General features: G+C 43.1%; 2 protein-coding genes across 2 annotated transcripts in view; both read left to right on the top strand.

Moving 5' to 3' along the window:
• Positions 1–3,137, top strand: part of dst (dystonin) — a 106,775-nt gene extending 103,638 nt beyond the window's left edge. The window contains exons 95-98 of the mRNA XM_069659031.1: positions 584–774; positions 979–1,089; positions 1,650–1,776; positions 2,062–3,137. Of these exons, the coding sequence (XP_069515132.1) occupies positions 584–774; positions 979–1,089; positions 1,650–1,776; positions 2,062–2,318 (686 nt within the window). The 3' untranslated portion in view covers positions 2,319–3,137. The remainder of the gene's footprint in view (positions 1–583; positions 775–978; positions 1,090–1,649; positions 1,777–2,061) is intronic.
• A 1,204-nt stretch (positions 3,138–4,341) lies between these two features.
• On the top strand, positions 4,342–17,838 carry LOC138589020 (collagen alpha-1(IX) chain). Its single transcript, XM_069659293.1, is given in 29 exon segments — positions 4,342–4,498; positions 4,501–4,551; positions 5,120–5,151; positions 5,153–5,234; positions 6,057–6,180; positions 7,902–8,295; positions 8,396–8,473; positions 8,555–8,650; positions 8,734–8,787; positions 12,000–12,053; positions 12,146–12,199; positions 12,280–12,333; positions 12,497–12,550; positions 12,639–12,692; positions 12,771–12,824; positions 13,209–13,262; positions 13,357–13,401; positions 13,475–13,528; positions 13,615–13,668; positions 13,751–13,804; positions 13,938–14,009; positions 14,095–14,130; positions 14,331–14,375; positions 14,461–14,493; positions 15,059–15,205; positions 15,663–15,839; positions 16,552–16,642; positions 17,183–17,260; positions 17,556–17,838. Coding segments are annotated over 29 exon segments (2,535 nt in total). The 3' UTR covers positions 17,759–17,838.
• The last annotated feature ends 1,287 nt before the right edge of the window (positions 17,839–19,125 follow it).

Genomic DNA, 19,125 nt, shown 5'->3' on the forward strand with positions numbered 1-19,125 from the left:
TTATCGCCATAGAAGCCGCCAAAAAGAGAACGAAACTGAGATCTTCGAGATTATCACTTTATTTGGGTTTGGATGAGATGTGAAACTGCATGAGTCTTTTGTTTTCATTGTTTATTCAGGATCTCATCCTTTATTTGGATTTATTTTTAATTATTCTGCTTTATTTTAAATCATATCATGGTGACACTTTATTTCACAGGTCCGTATTCACCTAATAATTTAGCAGTTATTCATTCAGAAGTTTCTTGGAAATAATTCTGTAAGATCGTGCTAATAACAGAGAAACTCTAATGTAATTTTTGTTCTCCACAACCAACAACAAAATTGAACTAATTTAAAAATGATTCTAAAAAAAAATTAATTAATCATGAATAAATATTAGCTTGTGTTAAGGGCGAGCAGTTTAATTTGTTTCTACCAATGACGTTTTTTTTCCAGGAAACTTTGTAGGAAATTATTAGGAAATTAGAGACTCAGAGTGGAAAATAAAGTGTTAACTCACTTCACCATCATCACAGCATCACTGATGAGATGATTCAGCTGTTCTCAGGCGTTAAGGCTCATTGTGAGTGTCGTTTCCCAGCTAAAGGCAGGACCAACATGGAGCTGAGGGAGAAGTTCATCCTCCCAGAAGGCACCACTCAGGTGATGGCGAGCTTCCGCTACCGAGGCCGCAGATCTCGACCGTCGTCCAGGGGAGCTTCTCCCAACAGATCCATGTCGAGTCAGAGCTGTCCGGTCCCGTCGCACCAAGCGGCGACCACAACAACCAAGGTGAGAGACTGCACTCTGCTGCGAGATGTCCGTCACACATATTGATCATCCCGTCCATGATTTTCTTCTCATTTATCTGCCTCTGGTTCTTTATTTTTCATTATTTGATCACGTTTTTTTTGTTGTTTCTGACATCTAGTGCTTTTTCTAGTTTTTGATTTGTGAATCCATGTTTGTGTTTTTTGATTTGCCATTGTTCCCCAGACTCCCCAACACATAACCCGCAATTATGATAAGCCCTGGCTTACAAACAGCAAACCCTCCACTCCTCTTAAATCATCCGACTCCTTTGGGAGCCAGGGTTCATCCTCAGAGGTATAGTCATGTACAGCTCATGATGTGGAACGCTTCTGATTAAAGACCCAACCGAAATCTAAGATATCGATTTTGCTGGTTTACAATTTTAATCTGCATTTAAAAGCAAAAACAAAGACGGACCTGTGAGACGTCGAACTCACAAAGTGGTTTAATGTGTTTGAGATTTCAGTTGGGTCTATAAGCTTTTACTTCTCTCATTTCTAACGGGCTGAATAATTCATTCTTCTGTCTGTCTCATGTGTGTGCTCTTATATTATGAACAACTGTATATAATGATGCATGTATGATTGTTTCATGCCTTACAAACTTAAGGTTTGACACATAATCAAAATACTAACTGCTGCAGCTTTAATATATATTTTAAATACTAACAGCTTTGAAGAGAGCTTCATCAGTTTGTGCAAATTTAAGGAATTTAGAGGATTTTTTGCCAAATTTAAGACTAACTCAACTTAAATAGCCAATATTTATATTAGCAGCGTGTGTCCGGTAATAGCACTGTGTAGTTAAGTGCCGTTCTTTACAAAGGAAAGTTTTAAAAGTTGTGTTTTTTGCAGGGTACGCCAGTTCAAGGCAGCAAATTGCGTCTGCCTGGGTTCATGTCAGGCAAAGGATTTCAGTCTGGTGAGGAGGGAACGTTGATCAGCGCTGCTGTGCTGAAAGCCCGAACACAGACAATAGGTGGTGAGTAGAGAGCTGCTTCAGAGTGACTCTTCAGCTTATTTCAAATTAGTTTTTTGTTTTTGACACATTTTCCAATAATGGCTGAAGACAGGAGTCGGCCTTTGAAGCTTTTACTGGGAGTAAATGCTACAGTGAGCTGCTTCTTACAGATCATATAGAGGGCTGATGAAAGTTTCTTGTCAATTATTGTTCTACTGTAACAATGTCAATTAAACTACAACTATTATTGAACTGAATAATAAATAATTAATAGTTAAATAATCTGCCTAAATTTTATCTTTCCAGAATCAAGAAAAAATTCCAGCCGACCTGGAAGTAAAGCAGGAAGCAGAGGAAGCAGCCGCAGAGGAAGTGACGCCTCCGACTTTGACATCTCGGACATCCAGTCCGTGTGCTCAGACGCGTCTGAGACAGTCGGAGACTCAGCCCGAGCGACGCCGCGCTCTGCCTCCCGTCAACACGGAGGAAAACCCTCCAAGATCCCCACTCCTCAGAGAAGAACCACTCCCACGAGCAAACTGGCCAAGGGATCCAAGCGATAGTCAGTGGCCTTGAAAACAAACAACCCAGGAGCTAGTTGCACCCGAAACACGTAACGGACACTGGAGATATCTAACTTAAAGACTGCAAATGTGTTGAGTGTTATTTAAATTGTTGCGAAGATGTAAAATATTCTGTTGAGAGGCAATATGGTTTAATATTATGTGAGAATGGAACGTCAATGGCCTTGTGTATTTGTTTTTAATGTATTTTATTTTCTGTGAAAAATGTCAAATTGTTTTTATTGTACTTTATTTTATTGATGAAAAACCTGTAGAGGTTTGACGAACACTAGAAAACCTTGGGATGATTACGCTGCACGGTTAGCTAACATTTCTAAACACACTAATGAAGGGCAACACGCAGGCTAGCGCTCTGAAAGTTACTGAATGTACTGTAATTTATGTTTGCTCATGTTTGGAGTAGGTGGTGCATTATGGTACCATTTGAGGCACTGCAATTATCTATTTAAGTGCTATGATATACTGCCAACATGCATTTAAAGGGCAATGCAATATACTACAATAAACCCCAGTAAGCACTGCAGAAACCTTTGAAAACACTATTTAAGGCAAGTAGCAGAAACCTCGTAACCATGAAGCTTTGAGTCCTGTTTGTTTGTGAGCAGCTGAAGTCCCTGTTTTGTTTGGCCACTTCACAGCAGTGTGTGCGTTGACCTTTAAAAGGTGCCACTCCATGTAGACATTCTATTGTGCATCCATGTCAATGTATGGTTAATTTCGGTAGAGCTGAAATTGTTACTGTAACATTACTTTGTAATAAACCTGCTTGCAGAAAACCACCAGAGGCTGGTGGGGACCACAGAACGTCTCTGCTCTGATGTTTTAGCTCCTTTTTTCAGACATGCTAGCAGCGTTCCCAGAGGGAGAATCCCACTGACTTTTCCCTTTTCAGGTTGACATTATGGATTTGTGGTAAAATATCATTTTGGTCCACTGCAATGAAATGAAATGGAAGAATCCTACTTTCCCTGTTGCCCAATCATCAGGTCAAAGTTTTAGCATCCTGCAAAATATCTCAAATATCTGGACTTGATGGATTGGCACAACAATTTGTCTTCTTAGCATCTTATATAGTGCAATCACCTGGTCAATATTTACTTTTTGTGTAAATACTGTTTAATGGCTGCAGGGTCGTCAGCTGGAAAACCACCGTTCACTGATGTGTCGACCTTCAAAAGTAAGAACAGTCCCATCAGCCTCAGCAGAACTTTGTGTTAAGTACTAATGAGCAAATGTTAGCATGGTGACAAAGACGATGGCCAAAGTAAACGTATACTAGCATCAGCTTGTTAGCACTGTCACAGTAAGGATGTTAGCATGCTAACATACTGCTAAACATGAGTCATTTATTGGGAATTAAGGGTTGCAACAGTGCTTCCCAAAGATTTGGAAACCAATTTATTAAGTAGCCCTTATGTTGTATAGCCAAACATATCAGACTGGCTTTATGTATAAACACTTTACAGATGTACTTTTTTATGTTCGTATCCACATTATGACTATTGTAGCCTATATGTGTGTTTTATTATGCTGTCGTTTTCCTTCCCACCGTGGTCGTTAGCTGCAGTGAGGAGGTTTAGGTTGAAGGTGTGGTCTCCTCTGAGAGGAATGTTTGCAGAGCGTCTTGTGTTTAGCTGCGACATACTGCATCCTTCTCTCAGTGAGACTCTGAAGATGATAAAACACTGTCTTGAATGAACATACACTAAAAACCTTTATATATATATTATAGATTTAAGTTTCCACAACAATCACAAAGTCTTTCTTAAACTGTACCAGTGGATTCTAAAAGAGATGATCTAAATCTTTGCACGAGAAAACACATGAAAACTTTAGTTAGAGCTGCACTGAACAAAGCTTCTTTAACAAACAGGTTTATTCTTTAACACAACTGTGGTTTCGTTCTTCTCGTTAACTTTGACCCACATACAGATGTGTCCTGATATGTTCACCAACATGATGACTCAGTTTACTGGACTTGTACATTAGGTGTAACTGGCCTATGAGAAGAGACAGATCCCCCAGGGACCAAAGGTGGAGTGGAGCTCAGGGGTCAGGCTCCTCTGAGAGCCACATCTTTAGTTTGAATGGTCGTCCTGTTCAGCTCAAACACCGACCCGGGGATGGCACTTTAGAGCGGGATACATCCTCACACCAAGAACTGGAAGAGATCCATCTGTAAGAGCTCTGGGACTTTCTCTTTCAGGAATATGTGAGTAATTACATTATTCTCTGTCGTTTTTGTGCATCTAAAGTACCATTTTATGAAGGCAGTGGTTATTATATAAATCGGGCTGGTGTTCGATGTAAAGTTGCAGATCAAACAAAGTACAGTTTAGTTTGCTGTGTGTCTAATTTTGAGAAACTTGCAGTGAGTGAGCGTCTGCATGGACAAAGCATTTCAGATTTTTAAATTGTTTCCGCAGGAAAATCATCTAACTACATAAAATGCTTTTAAAAGCGTTGTAGTTGCATTGCATCAACTAAATAAAAAAATACTTGATAAAGAAAAAGGACTTTAAAGAAAGACGGCATCAATTCTTATTAGTTATTCAATCACGTTAGGCAAAAGCGTTCAGCATCACATCTTTATTTTCGGTTGTTTTAAAGTGTTTTTTTTCTCTTTTTATTATTATTTTTTTAAATCTTTATCAATCACATTTAAAATTGTTATCTACAGAATGTATTTCTTTAACACATTTGTTAACTGACTTCCATTTAAAAGCCTTCTGTGCACTCGTATATCAGATCATCTGATGTGTTTAATCTGTGTGCTGCAGGCACTTATAGCCCCTGACTTCAAACGTAATTAGAAAATGCCGGCCTACAAAGACATGCTGGTGTTTGCAGCACTCTGTGCCATCTGGGGACTGACCCAAAGTCAGAAGTTACCAAGTAAGTGTTTTTTTAATATATATATACTTCTTTGATGACTACATAGAAATAACACAAACACCGGAGCTTTATCGAAACATTAGTCGTGTGTAATTGTGTTGGTTTGGATTTTACTTTGCAGCTGTTTTTCAACATGGCTTTACACTCCTCCACCGTTAAATAAACGTATCCTATTAAACCTGATTGATAATTGATAATAATCACATACAGTATATTATAGAATTATTATCTTCCTAGTTACACACTGTACTATTGTAGTAAGACCAGCAGATGTCAGTGTTAGTCAGTGTTTGTCCATTGTTTGCTTTCCCAGCGGTCGACCCAGTATCACATTCCCGCTCTCAGTGCCTTTGTGTACACTGAGAGGTCACAGAGGTCATCATGGTTAAGGTGCAGACAGCCCTTTGAGGCCTTGCATCTGAGTTTTACTGTTATCATGAATAAACCAGAAGCAGGTATCAAGTGTTTCATTACTGTCGAGTAGGTTTATGGGTTGTTCTCAACATCAGAATCTTCCACCAGCTTCCATCGGCACGCTCTCACCTCTCAGGAAACACCGCAGACACGCTGATCTCACTCAGACTGCAGAACAAAGCAGACAGTGTTTAGAGTTCAGAAGCCAAATCCAGACATGAAAGAAAACAAGCAGCCTCTTCATGTTTTAATAGATGACCTCATACTACCTGTGAGGGGATGCCATTATTAATGACATGAGTAATGCGGCCATTAAAACAATCAGTGATATCAGTGATTAAGAAGCAGCTCAGCACCTTTGATGATGATCACGTGACGTCAGAGTAACCTCAGTGTTTGTGTCGTGAGGTTTTGACCTGCTGGAGGAGTTTCACGTGCCGGAGTCGAAAGGAGTGAGGAGAGTGGATGGCTCTCAACCTGAGGCGGTGGCCTACCGTGTCAACCCCTCCATCCATCTACGTAGGACCATGAGGTACAGTATCTTCAATGGTTTTACTCATGTGGCAGCTTTGTGTCAGTAAACAGTAGTTTGAGATGTTTATTGCAGCAGCAGAAAATAGCCTGTGTTTGGAGTTCAGGCTCCGACCTCATCACTCCTCGCAGATTTATTTTACATGCAGACACTTGAGGAGTGATGAGATAATATCTTAAACCCTCTAGCCAGAGCCTGCAGGTGGATGCTGGGGTGGTGGTGGGGCTGAAAGTATGAGCGCAGTACTGGTGCAGAGCAGAGGTGGCGATGAGCAGAGCAGAGGGATAGACCGTGAATCTTAAATAGACGCCACATTGGGAGGAAGTGTTTGTCAGGTGAATGTGGAGAATGACGTATGTCAAGTGTGAAATCAGTGCAGCTCGATTTGCCTGCCTAGACTATCTCACAACCGTCGCCCCATTTATGGCTGCGACAAAGTACTCCACAAATATTGAAAGGGTAACTTAATACCAGGCGTATAATCAGTTTTGCACCTTTAAGCCCTCCCAATAATGATGTCACAAGGTCCTGGAGCAGACCTGTGCATCACTAGAGTAACGCGAGAAGATAAAGCACTGAAGATCTCCAAAAACAAGGCTTTCATGCATTCGGTTTAAAGTAGGGGTGTAAAAAAATATCAATATCAATAGTCATATGGTTTGATTATTCCTATCCTTAGAGTAATAATCTTGAAGACAGATACACCTCCCAGACGTCCACGGTTGGCTCCGGTTGTAACTCTTGATTTTCCTGGCTGACGGTCGCTTTCCTTTTTAGACTGTTTGCTTCATCTGAGTGTCGAGTTTGTTTCTTTTTCTTTGGATTTTCACTTATTGTTGAAGTTGTATCTGTAGTCATCCATCTTTTCTTTGTTTGTTCAGCCATAGTAGATTACTGTTTACTCGCAACACTTGCAGAGACCGGAAAAGCAGCCGCTTAGCTCCGCCTACCCTCTCTGGCAGACCAACCACTGCTGGCTGATGGAAAACGCGTCACTAACTGGGCGCCGCTAGTGATTTTTTCTGTGAAAGTCACCACAGACACCCAGTCTGTAATACTGCAAATGCAAAGGCTTTCATCAGTGGGCCATAGGCTCAATCACCATTGCCTTACCTCATTCAGGGATAGATAGTGACTTACGGTAACAGACATTTATTTAAATGAAAATCTTCATGAGTTTTCAGCCTGGCCAGCTACATGACTGAAGACAGTCTGCTGAATTATCTTGTTAATATTTAAATGCAAATTAGCATGAAAATGTTCTAAAAACAATGATGGTTGACATCTTCAGTCTAACACCTGCTAAACATCAACCATTAAGCGTTGTATTGTGAGCATGTTTGCATAACTTTGTTAGCCTTTAGCTCAAAGCTCTGCTGTGCCCCACAGAGCTGCTAGCTCGGCTGTAGCCTCTTTGTCTTGTTTTGCTTTAAACCCTGGCAGTGAATGCAGCATTGTCTTTTGAGTGCTTTGTTCCAATTGTAAAAACAAAGATCGGTTGTCTGCTGGTGCATCATCAGAACAGACTTCCCCCAAAGTAATAAAGAAAAGTGTCGTATGCTAATGTCAAATGTTGACATACAATTTCAGAAGTTCTGCTTCGACTTATTTTTCCTCTTGGAAAATAAAACCCTCATGTTCCCACAAAAGCCCTTAATTGTTCTGTGAAGAAAGTTGCCTCTCTTTGATTCGGCTCTCTAAACCTCACTCCCGTGCCACAGCGATGTGTATCCAGATGGACTTCCCTCCGACTACTCCGTCATCGCAACATTTAAAGTGACCAAAGACGCTGCTAAGAAATCCTGGGACCTGTGGCAGGTCAGTGACCCGCAGGGGAACGAGCAAGTCGGCCTGCGCTTCCAGGGTGAAACACGCTCCTTAGACTTCTTCTACACCAGCCCCCGAAGGAGCCAGATGCTGCGGACCTTCCATGGAGTGGAGAAGTTGTTTGATGGAGAGTGGCACAAGTTGGCGCTGAGTGTGAAGGGTAGCAAGGTGAAGCTGCTGATCGACTGTGAGGAGGTCAGTGTGGAGACCATTGATGAGGGGAGGCCGGTCATCCAACGAGGGTACACATCCATCGTAAAGAGGGCTGCAGGAGGTCGCTCCATGTCTGTACGTTGACATCTGGGATTTTCATGCATCTAAACTAATATTTATACTTTGATATGGAATACTGCTTTACGATCTCTTTTCATTTCCTATCTCCTTCTAGGTGGACCTCCAGCAGATGGAGGTGTCATGTGACCCAGAGCAGGCTTACTCAGAGGGCTGCTGTGAGCTCTCTAATGTGGTAAGTCAGCTCACATTTAACAAGGTTTCTCCGCCTCTGTTCAGTTTTAAAACCGTTGTCTCACCTCTCTTTCTTCGGCAGTGCGGAGGCTACGCAGAGATCGGCCTCACAGCTGGACGAGCGCCTTGTAAATGCATGAACGGACAGCCCGGCATTCAGGGACCACCAGGGCCAAAGGTGAATGCGCCTGTACATTAAAAAACTGTCTGAACATATTGATGAGACAGTTTGTGTTAATATGATTTTAAATTTGTGTGCAGGGTCACAGTGGTCTTCCAGGAAAACTCGGAGACACAGGAAGACTAGGAAACTGGGTAAATTGTACTATAAGTCTCTCAGTAATGCAAATATCACCATTTTTTCCATCCAGATACCGTACTGATCTCTAGACTTGAATGTTGGCTGATCCCGAGAACCCCTCTGATGGCAGTGCAAACAAAACATTCATATTATTGGTGAAAGGGTTAGCTAGCTTTGAATGATGGTACCACACTGTTGGTATCGGACTGATGCGTTGACTGGCCTCGTCGGAGGTAAACAATAACCACACTGGAAAAACTCTAACCATAACGTTATTTTACAATTGATTAATGCATACCCTGGTGCACTAGTAGTTTTATAGCCTTAGTGACAGCCCTTTCCATTTGTAGTACAATAAAGAGTTAAACTGAATTGTGGGTGAGTGACATTGTAAAACCTTATGAGACAGCGGCGGAGCTGTGGAAAATGGCAGCAGAAGTACAACTGAGACACGACAGGATGGAAACAGATCTGGAAGCAGAAGCACTTCGCGATAGTAAACACAGGGCCTCCTTTCATAGTCTGAAAACTCATGTCCGCTTTGCACAAGATTGCGGAGGAAGCCAAGATAAACATGTAGCGATACAGATGTGACAATAAATTTGTTTTGGTTCTTCTGAAATAGCCATTTCCATGTTAAAGCGCAGGAATAGAATATAAGATTAAAGTGAATCTGGCAGGTGATCACAGGGTTTCTAATGGTTTTGCTTTTACATTTGGAAGAGACTGAGCCAAACGTAATGAATCCCACACACACAGGAAAACGAGGCAGTTGGGCAATAACCCTCCAAGTGTCTGGTAATGAGTGGCATTACTGTGCTTAGCTGTTGTGTCAAGTCTCTCTCATGTTTTGGTTCTTTAAAATGTTTGTTTTTGTGGAAAATGGTGATTAATTCATCCAAAATTGAAAGCTTTGAGGAAGTTATCATGAAGAAAAAGTTCTGCTATCAGGAGCCAGTTTCACACACGTCAGCGACTGAACAAATCAGGTCACAGTTGTATCCTTCAGGGAGCCGCAGACGTGATTATTTCCACTCTTAATTTATGACTTGTTAATCTTTTGATGCTTAGCTGTGGCTGTTATGTTGGATCAAATCTGAGTCTTTTAACAACAGTCCAGAGAACATGTGTTTCAAGAAGGATTTTTTTTCATACATATGAAATGGTTCAGCATTTAACATGCCCCTTGTACTCAAGGAAATCCCCCCCCCGTGCTGCCAGAGCAAACACATGTAATTCTACATTCAGAGCACATTTCCAGAGCTGTACATGCTTCATATTGATGCCCTCAATTGCAGCTGTAGCTCATCTGGGAGTAAACATCTGTCTTGTGTAAGTCGTTAGAGTTTTGACCTCCTGCCAGCTTGTGAATCACAGAGCCCCAACATGTTTATCTCCTCCCCTGCTGGCATTCGAGGAGGGCATTTCCTGGCACACGTATATGAACTGTCCATCTCAGGTGGTGGGTGGTCCTTCGCTTCTCGGAGCTATACCGCCTTAAAGATGTTGTAAAGTTCACGGTCGTGCCTCTGGCCGTACCGTCAGCCATCTTTGAGGTTAACCTGGACCCAGCTGACTCTGCTTAAAAGCGTTAGGTGAGATGGTCAAATAAACTTCCAACACAAAGGCACCGTGGCCTTCTTCAATCTGTTTGTTGACTCAGAGAAACACAGCCAACTGGAAAACACTTTAACTACTGAGGAAGTCAACATCTGTGCAAACAATACAGCTCCGTTTTGTTGCCTTTATGACTAATGTTTCCTAAATCCTGCTGAATATGCTCGTCTATATTTTCCACCAATCTGACATTTATAGCACGTTCACATTTTCAACTACATTGTCCTCATGTTGTCGAATGACTTTTTACAGCTAGCGTTAAAAATATAGGAGAATACACTTCCTCGCATTCTTACAGAGTAGTAGATAAAACGAACCTTATATCTAAGCAGTAAATAAAGCTAAAGCAAGGGGGCAGTTAGCTTAGCATAACACTTCAAAGCAGGGGAAAACAGCTGGCTAGATTGCTCACTAACACAAAGTAAACCACCATGTTTGAACCAGAACATGTTGTTTTTACACTCCGGTTTTGTACACACATAAAAAACAAGACCTGCATGTTAATGAGTAAGATTTAGAGGTTCTGGTTGGCAGATTGTCGTCTCTTCTGAAAGAGCTAAGCTAGTCCAGTTTTTGTGCTTAGCTAACTCTCTGCTAAAGCTTCATTCATAAGTAATATGCCATATTGGGAGATAAACTTCTACCTTTTTCGTGGAGAGTTGTACATGAAGTTTGGTACGACTCACATGTCTGTCAATCAATTATAATGCCAGCTGCTGGTTAGCTTAGCTTAGCACAAGGACTGGAATCAGTTAGCCTGGCTCTTTCAAAAGTTAGCTCTTACTTGTACACTTAGGAATATTGTAGTTATTATTGGCTGACCGCCGGGGTCAGCCCTACACATGGATCTGTATGTGACTGACTGACTGAGTGACTGAGAGACTGAGTGACGGTACTTTCACAGCCGTAGAGAGAGAGAGTTGCGACATCTCAATGGCGGATCATGGAGCATATTGGACCTCCACTGACGCGACTCTCTGTCTCTACGGCTCTGGATACTTTGTTCGGGGAGTAGGCGGGGCTGCTCCTCCGCTGTCCTCACCTATGTCCGCAGCGGGCACCTGCTTTCAAACACGCTGTCATCGGCCTTATAAGGACAGTCCTTGTAACACACTGCCCACAAAAGTGCACACTGACCTGATGCGGTCAGCCACATACTAGGTTATGATCTAGTCTTGTTTATTGTGCATTAGGTTATGCCTGCCTTTGGTCAGAGCAAGAATAGCTCTTTCTCCCTGCTTTCAGTCTCGATGCTGAGCTAAGCTAGCCTCTTACGGCCCAAGCTTTATGTAGCAAGCATGAAAGTGCATCTAACCCTTTGCAATAGAGTGAATGAGTGTTTATCTTCAAATATCTGACTTGCTGCAATGACTGCAGAAACATCAATAGCTGCTGTGTGATCTTTAATCTGGCACTGTCGTGTTTAAACAGTTTTTCTGCCTGTTGAATCCAAAGTTTAATCTCCATAAAGTCATTAGTGACTTTCTCACGGTGGGATCAGTCGCTGCTGTTCATATTTAATGCTCCATTTCTCACACTGGTTTATTTACAAACAAATAGCCGCAGTGCAACAAATCTCACTTGGTATTAAGTCGACCTTGTTCTGCAGGGAATCAGGGGAAACACCGGAGACTACGGCAACCTCGGGGAGACCGGCCTGAAGGTAAGACCTGCCTCTATGTGCTCCTATCAAAGCTCAGTTTGGCTCTTTCTCAAAACGTGTTAATGAATCCTCACACACTCGCACCTCCTCAGGGTGAAGAAGGAATCAAAGGCGAGAAAGGAATGAGAGGACTCTGGGGCCAAGTGGTAATTCATCACACTCAGATTCGTCACATCTTTACCCTGAAAGGTTAGAAAAGTGTATTAATGAGCTGTTGTGTTAACAGGGAGAGAGAGGTCCGAAGGGGCTGAAAGGATTAAGAGGGGCAGCCGGCTTCAAGGTAAACTCCTCTGCTTGGTTCTGCCTTTAACTGGCTGTTTAACACGCTAATCTGCAGCCAGTTATTGACTTTTCATTAGATTCCTGTGCAGTTTGTTGCTCGAGTTGTATAACTTTATAGATAACCCGGAGGGTTTCATGAGGACATTTGACTCTAATTAAAGGGAGTCCGTGGGCCACCTGGAGACATCGGAGAGACTGGGAACCCAGGAGAACTTGTAAGCTAGACTTCCAGCCACACTTGGTAAGCCTTTTTGCAAGTCATTATGTAATTACTATATCACTAACATGTTGACCTCTTTAAAGGGTGCTAAAGGCCAGAGAGGATATGAGGGGATTCCCGGGTTCCAGGGAGTAAAGGTACTCCAATTTCTCCTTTTCTCTGTGTTCTTATAATTTATACACCTCGATTTAATTCCATCGTGTTTTGATTTAAAGGGAGCAAAAGGGACGGCTGGTGTAGGAGGGCGTTCCGGGCCCGGAGGAAAGCAGGTGAGTTGCTGTGGGATCATAATCCATAACGAGACGCTCCTAATCCTTTGTCCACTACCTTCAAGTTCCTCTTTTGTGAGTGTAGAGAGCCAGTAAATCATTTTAAATGTGGTCACAAAAAAACTGGGCTAGAGTTATGTTTTTGGCTCATGTGCCGTCTCCATAAACAATATTATTTCATGTGGACGGAGTTTGGCTGAGATCTGAAGGCCTGAGCTATATCAACATAAACTGGTGAGTCACTGAAAGAGGAGCCTCGGCCGCAACGATAACCTTCTCTATTGTATACGAAGGAAGGATCCCCGGTTCAGCATGTTGCTTCCTGAATGAAATGTGTTGCATGTGCTGGGAAATCATAACATCTGGTGCTCTACGTGATGACAGGGTATTGTCGGAGATCCTGGAGAGAGGGGCTCTGCTGGAGAGAAAGGGAAGCCTGTACGTATCACAAAATGATCCCAATGACATCCATTTCATGCGCACTTAAAAATGATTCCTTTTTTAAATTTGATGGCTCTATCTTTTGTCTTAGGGGATACAAGGACCTGTGGGCAGAGCCGGCACCCTCGGACCAAAGGTGAGAGTGCTGACACACAGGGGGCTTCACACACACACACATGCTCGCTTGACTAATGCTTGTGTTTCCACAGGGCATCATCGGAGATCCGGGCCTACCAGGCAGAGATGGTGATCCAGGAATAGAGGTATTATATTCTGCAGACAATGAAGTCTTAATGAGCTTTAGAAGCAGTGCACTGGGATTATTATGAGTGTCATTTGTTCTCTGCAGGCGTATCAAGGACCACAAGGTCTCAGCGGGAAACTTGGAAAAGGCGGAGTAAAGGTACATCACTGACCTTGTTCTGTTTCTGTAAATTAATAGTTGTTATTGGCTGATTAATTTCTTTTGCTTCGGGTCTTAACAGGGAGAGAAAGGCACCCTTGGGCCCGCAGGAGAAATGGGTCCCCAAGGCCAAACTGTAAGTCACATTTTCAGTCCCTGAAAACACGCACATGATGCATTTGGAACGTAAAGTAGTTTGCCATGTTAAAGAAAAACGGCGAGTATAAAGCAGCCCTTTAGGTCGGTTTAATAAATGTTTTATTCTCGAGGGCCCAAGAGGTTACAAGGGTTCTGCAGGGAAGCCAGGACGACCCGGATTTATCGGCCCACCGGGACCGACTGTGAGTGCTCCAGATGAATTTTCTGAACTCCTCTAAAGCCCAGTTCATTTTCTACAAGCCGTTAAAGCATGTCATGTCTTCACAGGGACACGTGGGTGTGCCTGGAAAAGCAGGGTCCAAGGTAAATACATTCTCTTACATTTCCCTTTAGAGACGACAGCAAGATCACCAATTAATGCCACAATGCAAGAAGTATTTACTGCTCCATGAGCTTATGAAACCCCCAATTCAAACTGTAGATGCACAAATGCCTGTGAATTCTAATATAATACATATTTGCCAGCCTCTAAACCCTGTTTGTTTTCTGTTCGCCTCGTGCAGGGCGACACAGGAATCCAGGGAATTCAAGGAGTTAAAGGTGGACAGGTACGCCTCGACCTTTCATCCACTCTCCACATCGACAGATCATGTTTGTGTTTCTCTTAACGTGAATCTGCTCTTTTTTTTTAAGGGGGGGAAAGGAGTCAAGGGGCCCAAAGGAAAGGTGAGCTGTGACTCTGTAGCATGCTAATGTAACTACATGCTAACTGATGACTCAGTTGGGTTGGGTGAATGAACAGGGCAGCTCAGGGTGTTTCCGTACTCCTTGATAAGGAAACACCATCAACATTTTACTCACTTGCTTTATCACTTTCTCTGTTTGGGAAAATCTGATATCAATCCACCAAATCACATTCCAAGTTTATGTAGAGCATCTGTACATGGAATGAGTGCGGTACCACCCACAACTACACCGAGATGAATATTGCACATTGCTCTGGTGTTGCAATCATGATTTATGTTCTTGACTGCAGGAACCGGGAGTCATTCTTCAGTTGCAGCTCTTTTTGCACGTCATCTACTTTCACCAATGAGATTGTGTTGTTGCTACTTTTTACTTAACCATCCATAAGACGAGTTTCTATGTTTCATGATTAATAATATGATATATTAAAAGCTGTTTCCGTAAACTTTGAGTGCATGGAAAACTGATTTTTCTTTGTGTTCTGATGGATGACCTGGCTCCGTCCGGACTGCGGTTCTGCTCATGTTGTTAACCTGCTCTGTAGGTTGGAGACAGGGGCGAGCAGGGTCCTCAGGGAGGACGGGGGAAGCGCGGTCCAGCGGGCCCACCTGGACGCTCAGGTACTGTCGGAGTCAAAGGGGTTCGAGGTGAAGGAGGACCAGATGGCTTTCAGGGGCCTCGGGGACCACCAGTAAGTAGAACACCAGCCTCTGAATGTTTAGTTTTTTGGCTGATGTTGCAAACGTTACAGCGCTATAGAACAGCTTAGAGTAGTCAGCACTGTAACAGTCTCTACTACATTTGGCAGCTCATCTATCTGCGAATGATGGCACAGAAACAGCAGAGTAATCACTTGCACTAATGACTGACACACATACAGTGTTTTGTAGCAGCTTTGGTGTGAAGAACACATTTAAAGAGTTACACATTAGTCTGCAGTTAATAATGACTCACAGCGAGGGTTTCTTTTAGTGCGGCTATAAATCCATAATGAGCCTCAGGAAATATTGTTGGCTCCATTTGTTCGTTGCATTTTCTCTGAGAGGCAGCCATCGCTTCAGCGTGCCGTGTCCTGTAATGTTCCATACTGCATGTCCCACAGTTGGGTCCCTTCCAGCGATGGATGTGCTAATGATTTTCTTGCACAGGGCCCGACTCTGCCTGCTCAGCACGTGATCGAGGTTTGTAAGAGAGTGGTCATGGAGCAGATGTCCACCTTTGCCAACTCAGTGAAGAGGACGTGCGCTGCAGTCTGTCCTCTCTATGGAGACGTGCCCATGGGTGCCCCTGGTCCCCCCGGACAGAAAGGACCCCCCGGACCTCCTGTGAGTGTTTTCTGTCTTCACTGTTCAACATGAATCAGGCTGTAAAGATTTCAGTGTTGACAAAAGCATTGCGTAAGTTGTCCCTTCATGCACTCTAAACCTTTATCTGATGCTGCCACGGTGCAGCGTGTTCTCCATACATTGTTCGTTTTTTTGGCTCCCTGTTTGAGTAAAATGCAAACACATTGCGAGGGTCTGGACTGGACTCAGAGAGCTGAAGTATTTGGCAGAAAAACTCGCAATGAAAACATTACGATTTTCCACGTCTCTGTGAGGACAAATAAGGAGTCACAGACGAGACACTTGGTCTGTGTTGAGAGGGTTTTGGAGAGAATCAAGGCTGTCCTTGGATTGGAAAGCCTTTTCCACATTATTACACAGCGTAGAACCAATCCATGTTCCACAACGACTTTAATCACAAAGACCATCAGGCTGATAAATGCTCTCGAAGCCATGACTAGATTATGGTCGGGATGCCTCATGTTGTGGCGCTGAATGCCAAACCGAGGACAGTGATGTACCAGTACTGTACGCTGTGTCACAACAAGGTGCTGCACGAGCAGTCTGATACATCTGTTCAGCCTTTGCGCACAGCGCTGCTCGAGGCGAAAGCAACCCTAATTTATGACTTTCAAAAAAGCACCAACCTCGCAGGTTTGTACTGAAAACAAAGAAGACTAACGATGTATTTTCCTCTTGGTGATGTTGTCAGGGTGACCCCGGTAATGATGGTGTTGATGGAGAAGTGGGCCTTCAGGGATTCTACGGAGAAGCAGGAGACCTGGGCCGACAAGGAGGAACAGGTGTGAATAACACAGAGCTGACAGATTATATGTATGAATATAATTAATTGTAATATAACTATAACTCATCGGGGCATGTTTTAGGAGGAAGCAGAGGTGGAAGAGAAAATCAAGCAAGCTGTAAACACATCACCAACGTATAATCACCTTGTAAAGTTGATATAATGAACGTGTCAGCAATTAGCACATGCACACGTCAGATACAGATGTGTTCACGGCTGCCGCTGGTGATAATTCTCTGCGGGTTCGATACTAAGTTCAGAAAGAATCTATACAGTCCACGCTGTACGCTCGCACGTACATTTTCAGCTCTAATTTACGGTTGGAGGCCCGAGCATGATGTCACACTCGCGCTACGTCCCTGAGCCAAGACAATGAAACTGAGGAATATTTACAAGGTGTTTCAAACATATTTTAACAGTGATCTCAGTGACACATGGTTTTTAATCAACATGTACGACGTGTTCTCAGGTCCTGGGGGACGTCTGCTGTCATTCCTGCTAGAGACAATGTGTGTGTGTGTGTGTGTCTGGCTTGCAGGTGAAAGAGGAGAGCAGGGTGATAAAGGGGCCAAGGGTCACGGCCTACCTGGCTACACTGGAGACCAGGGAGCGAAGGGTAACTTCATCTTCTGATACTTGTTCTTTGATGACTTTGTTAAAATGAGGCATTACACTAATCGCCCGCCACATCTGGACCTGTTTTTTTTAATGACGATGTTGAGCTGAGTCTGTGCTTCAATTGCTTGGAAAAGGAAGAGACGATGTGTTACTGTAAGAGGAGTGAGATATCTGCCAAAGGGAAATGATTTTCTGTGTAAATGCTCTCTTCTTGGAGTCAGTGAAGCAGTCTTACTCATCAAAGTGAGCGGACAGAAGCCTGAAGTCTGAAGATATTTTTGTCTCGATCACAGGTCAGCGTGGACGTACTGGCAGGGCCTTCAACGGGCAGCCAGGGAAGCAGGGTGAGAGGGGACACGTAGGCCGGCCTGGACTCAGGGGGCACCCGGGTCTCAGGGGACCTCCAGGTGTGTGCCTCACCTCTGGGTGCGCTCAGCTGGAAGCCGCCACCACGACGGCTCAGCCGGCGCCGCGGAGGTTGAGGAATCGCCAGTAGATGAAGTGCAGAGTCTATGTGGACAGGGATTTTAAAACATGGTGGATTGTTTTTGTTAATATGTTTTTGTTCAAATAAATTTAATTTTAATGTAAATATGCATCAAAAGCGAACTTCTGGGAACATTTTTATTTACAAGGTTACCAAAGACAACAACACCTGTGTGATCTGAAGAAGAGTGGTAACAAAATATATTTGTATAAAAAGACCATCTTCATTTAAAAGCTTTATTTAAACTGATGTCATGAGTCAGAGTTGTCTTTAAACATCTGTTCTTTATAATAAAAAGACAAAAATGGAACTCATCTTTTTTCATACTGATGTGTGAAAGCCTGATTCATGTTCATGATCACAGCTGCGGTGGAATTTGAGGGCTAGTGTCATTAGCAGCATATCTTTTAAGAACCTTAATATAACTTATAGTGTATCTCTTTTTATGGTGAGCCTATAAGAGTAATGTGTGTACACATACTTAGATTTTTAAGTTGCTGAAAACTGCATACAAATTTCAATGAAGAGTTTAGTTGAGGTGGGAAACGTCTGACAGGCCCAGATTGTTATTCTGTCTGACAACATTATGGAAAGGATCCCTACAGACATAAAACTTTTTGTTGGATCCATTTGGTACCAAAATCACAATTTGTACTGAAGGAGAAATACTCTGAAATCCCCCAAGAGGTGAGTTGTTGCAGGAAGCTGATGGTGGAAATGTGAGTCAGACCTGGAGAGAGGAGTGTGTTGTGTTTGAGTATAAAAAAACGCAGCCTTGCTTGACAGACAAGCACTTAGAGTGGACGTTCTTTGATTGGGAGCAGTTGCCCGCAAGGTTTGTGTTTCCGCAGTTAATGAGCCTTTCAGGGCTGCCTGCGGTTCACTGTTTGTACTTATTAGTCATTTAAACCCCAAAATATGTCAAACAGGGTCCAGGTTAAAAAGCACTGGATTTACTCTTTAAGTTTGTTAAGTGAGATTCTGTCTCAGGCACCGATGCGTCTTAGGCGGTTTTAGTGTAGAATGTTAAGTGGACTGTACTTATACAGCGCTTTTCTAGTCTTTGCGACCACTCAAAGCTGCTTTTACACTACATGTCACATTCTCCCATTCACACACACATTCATACACTGATGGCAGAGGCTGCTACGTGAAGTGCCCAACTGTCAATCAGATATCACATTCATACCCGTTGGCTATGCCACCGGGAGCAATTTGGGGTTCAGTGTCTTGCCCAAGGACACTTCGACATGTAGCCTGAGGAGCTGGGGATCAAACCTCCGACCTTCCGATTGAAAGACGACTGACTCTACCACTGAGCCACAGCCGCCAAGTAGAAGCAACATTCTGTCTTGCAGAGTTAAGTATTGGATTGT

Source organism: Semicossyphus pulcher, unplaced genomic scaffold, assembly GCF_022749685.1.
Source record: "Semicossyphus pulcher isolate SPU_LCO1_2020_fin unplaced genomic scaffold, fSemPul1.0.p SCAF_12, whole genome shotgun sequence".
Taxonomy (NCBI): domain Eukaryota; kingdom Metazoa; phylum Chordata; class Actinopteri; order Labriformes; family Labridae; genus Semicossyphus; species Semicossyphus pulcher.